At 44.5% G+C, this 14683-nt stretch overlaps 1 protein-coding gene across 1 annotated transcript in view; it reads left to right on the top strand.

Annotated features, from left to right (window-relative positions):
- DEUP1 (deuterosome assembly protein 1) overlaps positions 1-14683 on the top strand; it is a 388243-nt gene that overhangs the window by 256016 nt on the left and 117544 nt on the right. The window contains exons 10-11 of the mRNA XM_086935316.1: positions 5855-6052; positions 10867-10953. Coding sequence (XP_086791442.1) covers positions 5855-6052; positions 10867-10953 — 285 coding nt within the window. The remainder of the gene's footprint in view (positions 1-5854; positions 6053-10866; positions 10954-14683) is intronic.

Below are 14683 nucleotides of genomic sequence, written 5' to 3'. Positions count from 1 at the left end.
GGGCGGAGCTGGGTGGCGATTTTGAGGGCCCTCCTCCATCTATGCTCTTTGTCTTTTCTCTTTCTCTTTCTAAATTTCGGGTTCCATTAGGGCGACAGGCACGCGGCTGGGGGGTAGGCCTTGGCCTTCCGCAGGTGTGCAGGGTGGGGGAAGGGGGGTGGGGTTTGTCCATTTTTTATTTCCATGGCCATTTAGTCTTTATCTTTTTCTATAGTGTCGTCTTCATTCGTGGTTCCTGTAACGTGTACTGCTTTGAGGGGTGGGTTTGGGGATTGCTCTTCATCGGATTTGTGCCAATGTCTCTCCTGATTTATGTGCCGTAACCTCACTACTTCGTCTGTGTTTATATTCATTGTGGATATCCGGATTTGCGTGCTGAGTTGTAGGACCATGTGTGATTGTATGGCACTTCTTCAGCTCCTTATATAAAAATGAACCTCTGTAATCCTGATTTCGGACCTGACCGTATGCCCACGAGTTGTTTCCTGTGTACATGTCGTTCCGGCTTTTGCACTGCTCTAATTCTTCGTATTGCTTGCTACCTTTTTACCTTTTTTCGCGGCCGGCCGAGAAGGTTGTAGGCCCTTACCTGTATCTGATTGCAATACAAATAAAGGTTCACCAAACAAAAAAAAATACATTACTCTATGACCACCCTAGGCAGGATTAGAAAGTGGCACCCAAGTATTCCAGGTGATGTTACCAGAAGAAATGCTAAGGAAACATTTATCAATATCCCCACCTGACTGATAAAGTAACATTCAAATCTTCACATGCCTTGTGGCACAAAGGACATAACCACAGCAATAAGTCTCATAAATTCAGCTTGAATTATCTTTTAAGTATCAACTTTGAATGTGTTTTGGAATTGCAACCTTTTGTCTTCATCAGCATATCAATGTCTGAAAATACACATATTTTTCTATCACCACTTTCCATTTTGGGCAAACAGACTAAATTTTCCTGAAGAAAACATTTGTTTGTAAAATATAAAGTCCTTTAAAATACACATTTTCATTTTTTAGGAAATACACAGCCCCCAAACATCAGCTTGTCAATTTAATTGAGCTCTCACCTGTAAAAACGCCTCACATGGACAGACTTCTTTAAATGCTCAGTTATTACAGTCATAAGCTACGGCACCATAGCACAGAGGACGACTGTATGATGCCAATAATGCTTAGCCGTATACAATTGTGCCAGGGCTGAACACCATAAGGACCAGGATGGCCACAATATTATTAGTCAAGGCCATTATGACGCAAGGGGCAGCCACAATTATATCAGGAACACCTGAATATAGTGCAGTCATACTCTTAATATGTCACTGATCACTGCCAGTATACCATAACTAGACCAAGAATACCCAAAATAGTCAAGGATGGCCCTAGTTATGTCATTGACACTATTATGCCATAAACTGACACAATTGTGCCACAGACTAAACCCAAATGTTGGGGGGGAGCATACCTATTTGATGGTCCTTGACACCCGGTGTAGTTTACAGAAAGCAATAGTGTTTATAATGGGCGCACACATAAATTAATGCAGATGTGGCTCTTAATAGTCTGTGCTCAGGATTATAGCTTTCCTCAGGCCTTGGCTCCTGATGCACCCAACTGAACCATTTTCACTCTGACTGATGCAGTCACACAATATAGTGAGTCAGCACTGATTACTGCTCAGGCTACCACTACCGCTCTTCATTTATGGCCCACTGATCACACACATGGTGAAATTGATAATGCAGAGGACTACTACATGGCCAATCACTTTGTGACTTAGTCCGAGTCTGGAGAAAGGTGGCCATGTGGCAGACTCAGTAGGCCGACACAATATGTGTTTGATTGTTAAGATGAGTCCCTGCTGTAGGCTGGTTGGCTAGAGATCTTCAGATGAGCAGTGCTACCTTTTTAATATACTTCGAGTCTCTGCATATACTCTCTGAATGAGATACTGGGATTGACTTTACCTCTGAGAGCTACTTTGAGGGTACTGGCGGGCTACCAGTGGCTCCCGAGCTACTCGTTGGAGACCCCTGGTATACGCTTTATTTTGAGAACAACGTAACATCTTAGGAATGAGTACTTACCGTGATCAAGATTTGGAAACTCTGAAAATGTCCATCAAATGAGTGGACATTTCGGTGGAGCACACCTAATCTACCACAGTACCTGGTGGCCCCGGGCGCTGTGAGCCGCCCCCAAACCCAAGCAAATTGATAAAAATCTGGTAATCCTCTTTGATAACGCACTATCCATGCAAGATCAAGTTCGATCGATACACTAAAACTACTTTGTAGACCCTTTTCCTGGATCCCCTTCAACTGCAGGAAATCTATTGCCCAGGTTCTACTTTCTAGTAGACTGGATTATGGAAATGTGCTCTATGTGGGCATGGCCGAGTATCTCTTCTCTTGCATGCAGGTGGTCCAAAATGCAGCTGGTTTACAATAAAAGCAAGCATAGCTCTGCATCTGATAGTCTGAGGGAGCTGCACTTGCTGCCAGTATGTCAAAGGGCCAAGTTCCAGCTCCTTTACTATGCACACAGAGCGCTACACAAGAGAGGCCCCCATATCTTGCAAGACTAGATAGAATTCTATGCTCCCCCATAAAACTTGAGGTCTCACCATCAAGCACTGGCGGTGATCAAAAGGACTAAGCATGGGCGAATTTTGCGAATCTCGGGTTCGCGAATTTTGCGGATTTGCGAACTCGCAATCCGCAAAATCCGCGAATTCTCGCGAATTTGCGGATTTTTTTTTGTGTGTTCGCGCGGGTTTCTGCCAGTTCGCGAGGGTTTTGTACAATTTCGCAAACGCGAACTTACCTGCCGGGTCGCAAGTTTTGCGAACTTGTTGTTTCTACGTGTCAAGCCTGTTTGGGACACTCTTCTTCATCACTGCCACTCTCTGTCACCACTGCCACTCTCTGACTACTCATGCCACCCTCTGGCCCACCCATGCCATCCTCTGTTTCATCACAGCACCCTCTGGTTGTCCAGTGTACATTATTGTGGCAAAGCAAAGCACACCTTCCCTGCCTCAAGTGACCTGAATTAATTTGGGGCTGATTAATGTGTCACAGAATATTTTTTTAGCTGGCACCTGCTTCCTTAGTGCTTCCTGATTAGTGATCTTTTGCACTTGCTAAGTGCTTTCATTGTTGCAAAATTAGTTACAACACCTGCCCTGCCCCAACTGACAATAATGAATTAGGGGCTGATTAATGTGTCACTGGATTTGAACTTCCAGCCTGGCTCCTGCTTGTCTGCCTTAGCTGTAATTCAGGACCTTTGTGTAACTATTCTGAGGGTCAGAGCAGGGTCACATAATAGTTGCAAGTAGGCAACTGAACTCTGGAGGGGCCCCTCAGGAAGCACTACAGGAAATGGCTACTAATGATGAGCTTGAACTTTTGAACCTGGTAAGTAGTTTCAGTTTTGCTAAGATCATATTTCTGCAATTTAGCGCTTATTCGCGGGGCGCGAAGTTGAACTGGGAAGCCGCGAACTCACGCGAACAGTGCGAGCAAGCCATAAAATCCGCTGCTCGCGGATTTGCGGATTTTGCGCGAAATTCGCGAATCTCGCGGATTGCGAATTTACCGAAAATCCGCAAAATCCGCGAGCGTAACGGATTTTCCGCCCATGCTTAAAAAGGACCAAGAGAGTTTAAGCAGGAGACCGACCCTTTTCCAAACTTGCAGCCGTCAAATGGAATGAACTTCCACTAGATTTACGGCTAACAGATGAATATCCACTTTTCAGTAAGAAATTAAAAACATTGCTATTTCCTAGACTATTACTAAAGCAACTGATTATCCACTGACGTCTCACCCTGAAACTGATTACATTTGTCTTCCCCACTTCAGGATTATGTTCTCCATTGAGGCATGACGTAAAACAATTACCTATAACAAATCGCTCTCTACAATTGAATGGCTTTTAATAGGATTCAGTTTCAAATTATTTATATTCATGCAAGAGAAAATCCTGTTCATGCAAGTGGCCCACCCATGTAGATTTATAAGACAAAGCAGACGATAATCACACCAAAAGTTTTTTTTTTATCTTCAACCAATCGAATTGAGCAAGAACATCCTTAGGCTGAGGTTCATGTTAAATTATAAGACTAGCGATGCAGGCCCTGTGGAACACTGACTTAAACGTGAGGAAAAATAAGGTCTAAAAGGCAGAAGATACTGCACAAAGCAAACACAAGATGATGGACGTAGTGCTGAAACTTTTTAACAACTCACCCCCAAGCAAGAGAGCTGGGTTTAGTCCATTGTTCTTTTGCTCACTGTACCACCCCAGATTGGACCCAGCCATATGCAAATCAGTCTTGACCCTGCTCCCCAGGGGATCAGTCCAGCTTTTTGTGAGTACCGAATGTCGTTAAGTTAGGATTTTGTCTCAAATTATTTTTGTGAATCGGGCATAGGAATCGTAAGTGATTCCTGTGAATACCAAAAATCGTAAGTGCCTTCTGTGAATACCAAAAGTAGTACGCTTAGGATTTTTTCTCAGATTAGTTCTGCGAATCGGCCCCTATAGGAATATATTGTTCTATACATCGTAAAGAAAAATAGCAGTCTTTGTGTATTCTATTTAGAAACTAAACAGTTACATTTGTATTGGTGCACTGAAAGCAACAGCAGCAGCAAATGCCACCATCGGGTCAGACCACGGTCTGCTTGGTCACCACCCATCCACTCTGTAACAGTGGATACAGTAACTCAGCTTTTAAAGCCACCTTTAAGGGGGGCTTCTTTACAAGTCACTTGGGCCGCAGATGCGTCACTTTTTTTTTTTTAAGTTTGAAGTTTATTAAGGCATAAAGAAGAAAAGGCAGTTCATGAAGAAACAATCAGAAGTTATAAAAACAAGACATCTCTCTTACATCAGAATAATATTGATCAAAGAAATAATGTGAAACAAAAACTATGGAAGTTAAAATTGCAGAAATATTGAGGGTTGGGGGAAAAACATGAGAATCATACATCGTAGAAGTGACAAAAAAGAAAAAGAAAATTAGGATGCATTGATAAATTTACATATACTAAGATAAAACAGTTCACGGTGGTTTTTGAACTTCAACAGATGCGTCACTTTTAACATGTTAACATGGGAAAAAGTGACGTACCGGTGGCGCAAGGGGCTTGTAAATAACCCACCCCCCCCCTGGGGTGTCCAACGCAGATCTAAGAGGGCTGGATCTACTTAGTATTACATATATGTTACCTACATCAATGTAAGCAACCTGGTTTGTACGCTTTGCCTGCTGGGCAAGGTTCGTGTTCCTAGTGAGGTTTGCGCTGTACGAGTAACTATACATACATACATACATGGCAGATTTTCAAGATTACCACTTTGTGTAAGAGTTGCATTTATAATAATTATATGGATTTTTGTTTTAATGTAGCGTGTATCTGGCCTTCCTCGACCTACATTGGACACCCCTTAATCAAATAATTTTAAAGAATCTGTGCACCCTTATGGCTAAAGGGGCAAGTCAGGCATGTCAGGTGCAAAACATGTGTTTAGCAGAAGCATAACTCTGGCCCTTGAAGGCCACGCAGCGTAGGAAGACCCTCAAACCTTCGGGGGGAGGGGTGGGGCAACTTTTCAGGGCCCCCATTCAGCCTAAGTCTCAACAATAAATGTGAGATGTGGGTCAGGGGCCCCCGTACCATTCTGCAGGGAGGCCCCATGGTCTTGCGTACTCCACTGATGTTTAGTATTAAGGATTGCGCCAGTTAAACGCACACATACCTGCCCCATTTTGAAAGACGTTCTAAGCCTGTGCCCGATGGTATGACTGACTGTGAAACTGTGTGTTTCCCCTGCAGGCTGGGAACCATCTTTACCAGCGCGAGAAGCTCCCCGGCTACGACTCAGAAAGGACGGAGTTTGAACCCTCCGCCCTGATGGAAAAGCTTCGTCACAAAGATATTACTATAGCAACTATCACGAAAGACGCCCGCCTTCTGGAAAGGCAGCTAAAAGCGGAATTAGAAATGAAAGAAAAACAACTCTCCAAGCAACAGGTATGTGAATAGTCGCCACGGTTATCCATCCATTAGCAGCTAGTTAATTATGTCTTGTCAGGGGGAGACGGAATTGCGCATTGCGCTCCTGTGTGTGCAGGTTCAAGAACACAGCAACACAACCCTGCAGTATCATCTGAGGGGGAAGAGACTGGCGCTTATCTCGAATTCGGATCTCTGCTGCAAATGTGCACGGTGACCTGCTTCACGAAGGGGTGTCAGTGTGGCTGCTCATGTGCCTCATTTGTAAAATGGTAAGTGCCAGGGCTCTCGTCAGAAGGCCAGTGCAGATTGCACCACCCATTGCCCCGGCCGTGCTGCCAATGAACGTAACAACACAGCTACTAACCTATAAGTGTGACAATTCAGTCTATTGCAGGCCCTCAAAGCTTTAAGAATGGCTTGGAGGGCAGATAATAGTCACTTTTAATGTATATTGAATTACCAATTAACTGTTGTTGTGGTCATCTCTAACTTAACCAGACAGCGCCACCTTATGGCAGACAGTCACAAGTGCCGGTGTTGACAATTAAGTGCCGGTGCTTGGCACCAGAAACCATTGGCTCAAATTAAGCACTGGCTGCTCACAGTGACAGAGGAGCGTCGCCCCACTGCCTGGCTCAGAGCCAGCAAATGAAAAATAAAACGCTGTTCTCGCATTTTTTTTTTCTTTCACATTTGCTGGCTCTGAGCCAGCGCTGTAGGGAGTGGCGGGCCGTGGCATGGGGGGGAGGAGGAGTGCAATGTGTACTCCCTAAGTGCACAAATGTGTTTGTCCAGCTATCTCAGGCCAGCCAAAACACACATGCACACTTAGGTTTCTCCAGACAAGCTGTATTGAGCAGCGGGGCTCGTGAAAAACTACAGACTCCCTGGCCTGAGTGGAGCGTCTTTCCAACCAGCTCAGGCCAATCCCTGCACTGCTCTGAAGCACGGGGATTGGATGGGAGTATGTCCCAGGGGCTTTTGAGACCAGGATGAGGAGAGAAGGCGCAAGACAAGAGGCGGGCAGCGGCTTCAGGTACATTTTAAAAACTATATATTATTCCTAACCCCTGCCCCTGTGTGTACCCCTCTTGCCCCCGACACCTCCTGCGTTCCCTCCACCTCCCCACCATCCTTTGTTTGTGGCGTCCGCCACCTGCTGCTCAGTAATTTTTATTCTAGCCTTCAAAATTAACAGCAATACACTTCTTTAGTTCAACCAGTCGAAACACCCAAAGCAGTAACACTGGCAGCTGAGGTAAGTAAAATATACTTATAAGTGTATGTTGTGTGCTTGCTTGAGGGTGAGATTGTGTTTATGTGAGATAGTGTCTGGATGTGTGAGTGCGTGTGTCTGGATGTGTAAGAATGTGGGTGAGAGAAAATGAGTGAGAGTCCCTGAGAATGAGTGAGACTGAGTGTTAGTAAGTGAGTGTGAGTGAGTCAGAGTGCAAATGAGTGAAAGCGTGACTGCAAGCGAATGCGAGGGTGTGAGAAAAAGAATGAGTGTGAGGGAGTGTATGGAGTGTGAGTTAGAATGAGGGAGTGACAGTGCGTGATAAAGGAATTGCAAGTGAGAATTATTGAGTCAGAGTAAGTGAGAATAAGTGTAAGAGTGAGTGCAAGTCAGAGTGAGTGAGAATGTAGTATTATGCTTGCAAGCCTGAGGAGGACCTTGGCATTCCGAAGGTTCTTTTAAAATTATAGAGGTGCTCATAGCAAAATATTGGCTCTGGCATTCTAAGGGCGATTCCTAGCAAGACATAAACCTGTCTCTGGCATTCTGGGGGTGATTCCTGACATAATGCACACTCATGAAAAAATAATGGTACTGGCATAGTAGAGGCGATTCTCGAAACATGGGGCATCTGTGACAATAATATGGCGTACTCAAATGCATTCTTGGCATAGAAGCCACCTGTGCTAAAGTGCTGGTGCTAGCTTATTGGAGGTAACTTTAGGCTTAAGGGAGGAGATCCATGGCACATGAGAGAGAAGCAACCATGAGCCGTGACGGCCTTGACCCCCTAGAGGTAATGTTTGACATAAGGGTCACCCATGGAATATGGCCAACATTAATCGCAAAGTTCTGGCACTGGTATATTATATGTAAATAGTGGTATATGGGGACACCCAGGAAAAAATGCTGGCTCTGATACGATGGCGGTAATTTTAGACATACGGAGGCCATCATAAGACATTTTTTTTTAAAAACTGAGGTCAATGTCTGAGAAGGTTTTGTTAGCTGGGGAGAGCATGACAGATTTTTAATATGTGAGTCGTTCCTTTTCAGAACCCATGGCTTTTTAGCAAGTTTATTTGAAAATGCTGCTTTAAAATGCACAATTTGACCTAATTAGTTTCAAACTTTCTTGGGAAAAGAACCCCTGAATCTATTTAGAAAAGATCTGTCTCACTTGCTCGCTATAATTCAGGGCCAGTATTATATCCCACCACTTTTCAGTGTCAAATAGGCACCCTAAATTAGGTGTTATCTAAAATAGGCATTTGTCTGTGTTGTGCTGCTATATTAAATATGCAGTTTTTATGTAACTTCTGCAATATCAATTATTCGTTGGCAGTTTCTCCTAAAGAGCGGAGGAGCGTCGCCCTGCCTGCTGAGAGCGCAGCAGGTACATGTATATAAATAATGGTCATTATTACCATTTTATTACAGGTATGCGTTGTTCTAGCACGAGTGCCGGAGTGTGAGGGCGGGGCGGGCTGATGACAGCAGCAAGATCAATATGACTTGTGAAGCTGCCGCTGCAGAGTGTGCATGTTGGATTGGCTGGCTGTTTTGCGATGGTTAGCTCAACATACTTTACCAATCCCAGCAGTGTTAAACAGCCCAGGGAATAACAGGCACAGACACCTAGTCTTAAAAGGAGCGCTGGGTTGACCTGCTCAAACCAATCCTGGTGCTTCTCTCATGCTGAAACAGCCCCAGGATGGGTTAGGTTCTCATTGGCGGTAGGAAATGAACCATCTTCCATTCCTTCCCTTCACTGTGGCCCAGCAGCAAAGCACAGTCAGCGCTTAGCGTGTGCAGCACACACTAACTTCTGCCGGCACTTCCAGCCAGACTAAGTTGCAAGAGGTAAGCGCAAATCAAGAAACAGCTGTGCGATTGTTTACACTGCATTTAACTTATCAACGAAAGGGGTGGCAAGCTGGGGAGTTTGCTGGGTTTATGCCTGCCGGTAGCTGTTATTTTTGCTGCTCCACTCGTTGAATAGGAAGGGATTCCTGTCCCCTCTCCAGTGAATGTCACGCCAGCTGTGCCAGTGAGCACTTTATTTAACGGGAAGATGGTGTTCTGCAGCTGTTCCTTTCACCTGAACTAACAGCAGCAGCTGAACATCTAGGCCTTTCAGTTTTCCCAGTCTGCAGGGAACTGTTGTTGAGTGGTAGTGAGGGAATTCATGAAGAAGGAGGCCATGGAAGGTGGGGTCGGGCGGGGGGGATAACACGGTCACTCCAGGCGCTATTAGCTGTAAAGCGGGATATCTACTGCTGTTGTACGTTTTCAGGACGATGCTTGGAAACTTTTGAGAATTTCTAAAATACAGACATCGGCACACATGCAAGGCAGTAAACCTGAAAGTGCAGATTTCCGATTATTTTTAGCAAATATTCCTCCTTAATCTCCACGTGTGAGTTCCTATGCATTCGCATTACAGAGATTGCAAAGATTTGAAATTTGCGATTACGCTTTTGTAAGAGTTTCTGTTAATTGTGGAGGAGACGTATGTATGTATCAACATTTAAGGCCCCAATTACGATTTCCTGGGTACTGGGGTGGATTTACCACATGGTAAATTCACATGCACGTTTACCATTACCACGCAGTATATCTGATCCAGTGCATTGCAATTACAAGTTAAACGTCATGCAATGGGAAGTGGCTGTGTGGGTCCAATTCTCCATTGGTAATACCACACAGGTCATTTGACGTTCATAGCATACATTTATCACCTGTTCTGAGCGGGTAGTAAATGTACGATGGGACTGCTTTGGAGGGGTGGTGGGTGAGGGACTGTGTGGGGCAGTAGGGTAGGGAAAATTAAGGATATTTCTGGAAGTGGGAGCCGTGCTTGCTCTGTCATCTAAAAAAACAGCAATGCGATTTTACCATGTGGAATTACCTAAATTACCACATGGTAAAACAAATTAAAAGCAAGTGTGGAAAAACGGACTCCCTTCAAGTGGAATTTCACGAGGTAATGCTGCTTTGCCTGAGTCGTAATGAGGGCTTTAGTCATTTTCTTGGGTTAATGGGGCTCTACTCCACCCATCTTCAAGGGTATCAGGTCAGTCAGACTTTGCCCCACAAATGACATAGCCTAGAGCCTGGGGATCCGCAGCAAACACAAGGGGTCAACACAATACACTAAATGCGAGAGAGGATTATTTCCTTCTCCATCATCAGTAGTCCTGTCTGCACATCAGTGTTTGTACTCCAGCCAAATGACTCACTCTATACACATTTGTGGTGCTGATGCCTCCAAGCGCCTTAAGTGCCCTGCGTATTAACAAGGAAGTGCTGCCCGCCTGCCACATACCGCACTCATGTTTAGGATCTGTCCTAGTTGGATCAGTGCCAGATTAATTGTCACTGACGCGGTCACGTTTCATCATCTCTACCACGATTTCATCGGAAGCATTTTTGGCTCTAATCAAGGGAAGGGTTAGAAATTAATTTGTTTCTAGAACGTTCACAGCTGGAATACCAGATTTGTTTTTTGATGAAGGATAATAGCATGCATAAAGGGCACAAAAATGTATTGCTATCAAATACCTGATTATGCATTTTTAATTATTTCCAGATCTCCATAATGAATCACGACGCCCTTAAAAAGGAAAATAAACACCTGAAAGAGCTGATAGAAAATCTGGAAGGCGCACGCACCACGGTAATGAACAAAATGCACTAGGAAGCAACCAGAGTATGACAGATTTAGAAACAGAGTGCCAGATGTACCTAGCACTGGTTGCAAAATACGGGTTGCAATTTTTGAAACCTGTGTGGTACTTTGTAAACCAACCTGTGTACTAATAGGTCTGGTTGCAAAATATCCATTCCTAGTGGAATGCAATTCTAACTACATTAATGAATATTCATTCGGAAGGTTGCAAATTGCGACTCACTAGGAATTGCAACCATTACCGCAGAGGTCTTCACATTTTTGTAGGTTGAGCCCACCCAGCTGTTTTTTTTCGATGTTGGGCCCCCCCACCACTTGACAGAAATTTCTAGAATCTGGTGCACTACATAGTTGACTGCCACGCACATATCACGGGCCATATCCGGCAAATAATGTTCTACACAATAAGAATGTTTAGTATACTGCAGGTTTGTGAGTGGGTGTGGTGACTGACAAAGGCTTATTACACAGCTCAGAACACAACATTCCAAGATAAAATCTGCTCAAATTGTTTTAACTAGGATACATTTTTTTACACATGACATAGATTAATAATAACACCACCAACATAAATGTGACAGGTGTGCCTGTTTTTCAGAGACGGACAATCTGTGGATGGATTTTTGCTACTGCCATCCTCAGGTTGTGCTCCACATCCAGTCTTGTACGGTACTTGTCTAAAATACCGCAAGTGCAGAGAACCCAATCTCACATAAATAGGACGAACTGAAAGGCAAGAGAGTTTTGATAGCAGTTTTTTTCAAAGCTGGTTATTCTGCAGACGTTTTCAGCCAAAACAGCGACTGTAAGGGAGGCAGTGTTATCAGATTTTTTAGCACTCCCTAGCTCAGAGATGGTGCACGAGAAACAGTTCTTCGATAGAAATCAATAACAAACGTTTTAGGCAGCATTATAATAGGATAATTGCCCACCAACCAGTTATGAATCCGAGGACAAAGGTGAAAGTCCACAGAGAGGGTGCTGAACGAACACCTAATTGAGAATTCCTTAGTGGTACAATAAGTTGCTTGCCTGAAGCAGTGGGGGTTTAGGACACATCGGGCTTATTTAAAAAACAAATAGAACTGATAATGAATTAATGATGTTGCCTATTTTACTTCAGAGCAATGTTGTCTGACAGACTTTGTGGTGGCAGGGACATGTTAAAAGTTTTGGATGCCCTGGGCCAAAACTATTTGGGGGCCCCTGTTCAGAACAGATTTGAGTTTAAATGATTCACTTTCAGCTCTACCATACCATTTTTACAAAGGCTACTAATGGTGCACAGGCACTTTGGTCGAAATTCTAAAAGTGTTTAAAACTAACATTCAGAGAAATTGATCTGTGTTTTCACTGTTGTAACAAAGCAGAAGTCCACTAATTTTACAGCAGATAATATCTGCCAATTTCGCATATGTGAAGACCCGTGTTGAACTAAAATAAACTTTTTTATGGTTGTTGCATGAAACAAACACATTTCTCTGCAAATAGTAATCGACTCTCACATCAATCAAATTGAAAAGAAATGAAACAAAACGGTATTTACAAGAATCTGTTTAGGAATTATTCCAGGCCATCAGGGCAAAAACAGAGCTGCCTCTAGCAAGAGGCCCCCTGAAAGGCTGGATTGCAGTGCATGTAAATGTGTCCTTTTGTAATTTAGGACGAAAACCTTGATGGGGCACGACATGCCCATACTTGTGTACAGTGGCACAACTAGACCCAAACCTCGGGTGGGGGCTTATACTCCCAGCCAGGGCTGGCCCTAGCATTGGTTTCACACAGTGCAACAGTCTGTTTTGTTGCCCCCTCCCCCATTTCCTCCTTCTTCATAAATTTCCTCACTACCACTCATCAACAATGCACCTCATCTCTCTATAGCACCTTTGTGGCAAACATATAAATTTTTTATAGCACTACTCATTGTTTACACACACTCAGTTTTTAATCTGCATGGTACACGTTCTTTGTAGCAGGCACATTAAACCTTTAAAAATAAAGGTTGATGCAACAAAGAAAGTGATCGGGCTTCTTAATTGACGCATTACTGACTTGGGAGTGCACCACTCCATTATTCGTACAATTCTGTCTTCCTGCCTGGCAGGTGGCATCCCACAACGGCGGGTGCAGGAGCTGAATGTGCCCACCGATTATCAAGATATACATAAAGTATTACTTAGGGATCACATTGAGGAAAGTGCGGCAATTGGAGTCCGCCGTTGGTTCTTTGTTTACATTAGCCCCTTCACTGCGGCGTCTATTCCGCCGCAGTGCTAAGGGGGCGGGCGGAAATGTGGCGGGCACATGCTGGCGACAGAACCGCTCCGTCACCAGCATCGGTTGCGGTGTGCTTATGACAGAGCGGTTCCGTCATGGCCCCGCCCGCTCAATAGAACGCTCAGCGCAGGCGCGGAATTCGCGCCGCGCAGGAGCGTCGGGCGGGCCACGACGGAACCGCTCCGTCATCAGCACAGCGCCACCGCGGCTGATGACGGAGCGGTTCCGTCATCAGCAGGGGAGGGGTTAAACCTCTGTGCTGTGTGGATGGCAGGAGTACCCATGTGAGTGCATGGTGATCCATGCAGCAGTGTGAGAGCAGGGTGAGAAGAGTGACTGCAGGGTGAGTGAGGTAACCGCATGAATTTGTGTGCGAATGTAAGTGCAGAGTGGGATGAATGAATTTATGGTTAGTGATGGGCTTATTTGAGTGAGATTGCAAATTGAGCAATGAGGCGGACCGGTGAGTGAAGTGTCACATGAGTGCAGGTTGAGTAGTGTGCTCGTGTGACTGCAGGGTGAGGTACAGGGTGAACAGTGCAAGTGCACTGTGAGTGCAGAGTGATCACTGTGAGTGCAGGGTGAGCAGGTGAATAGTGTGAGTGCATCGGGATAAGTGTGAGGGCATTGTGATCTCTTTGTGTGCAGGGTGAGGGTAAAAGAGAAGGGCGAGAATGAGGAGCGAGTTGTCTGAATGCCAGGTGCATTCCCAGTCACTTGAGGTAACTCAGCAGGTTATTGATGGTGGCGTAGGAGTTCATACATAAGTTAATCTATTACTATTATGGAATTAACCATGGATCAGGGTGGAGGAAATAAATGTGCTGATCTTGCAACAAACTTCCAGTCTTATAATTAGGGTTGCCAGCTCATTATTTTTATGTCCAAGGCAGTACAAAAGTAAGCAGTCACCTAAAGCTATATTGTCAGCACTTGTTTGTGCATACATTGAACAGCAAATATAAATAGAAAGCACTTTTGCTGGTGTTCTAGGGCTGCCTGAATGATCCATGACTGATAATAAAAGGGAGCAAAGACAGAAAAGTCACATTACAAATGAATACATACGTTTTGATTTATAACCATATTCAGTGTCAAGACTAGCAACTTTCAGGCTGTTTAAACAACAAATGGCTGGCTGGCATTTTTCTTTTGGCAACTTGAAGTCCTTTTAGCACCGTCTCCTTTCTGCTATGCGCTAACCCTCCCAGGACGGGGTTAAAATGGTAGAGCTGAAATGCTTCAGCTGCAGTGGGAGGCAGGATGTCTCCTCTGCTAAAACTGAAAGAAAGTATCAGTCATTTCAGCTGCAGTGGGAGGCAAGGAGTCTCCTCTGCTATGAAATAAAACACAAAGGAGCAGGACAGTCTGTTCATTTGCTTTCAGTTTTAGCAGAGGAGACTTCTTGCCTCCCACTGTGGCTGAAGCATTTCAGCTCTAC

Source organism: Lissotriton vulgaris, chromosome 8, assembly GCF_964263255.1.
Source record: "Lissotriton vulgaris chromosome 8, aLisVul1.2, whole genome shotgun sequence".
NCBI classification, from domain to species: domain Eukaryota; kingdom Metazoa; phylum Chordata; class Amphibia; order Caudata; family Salamandridae; genus Lissotriton; species Lissotriton vulgaris.
This window is presented reverse-complemented; position numbering and strand designations above follow the sequence as displayed.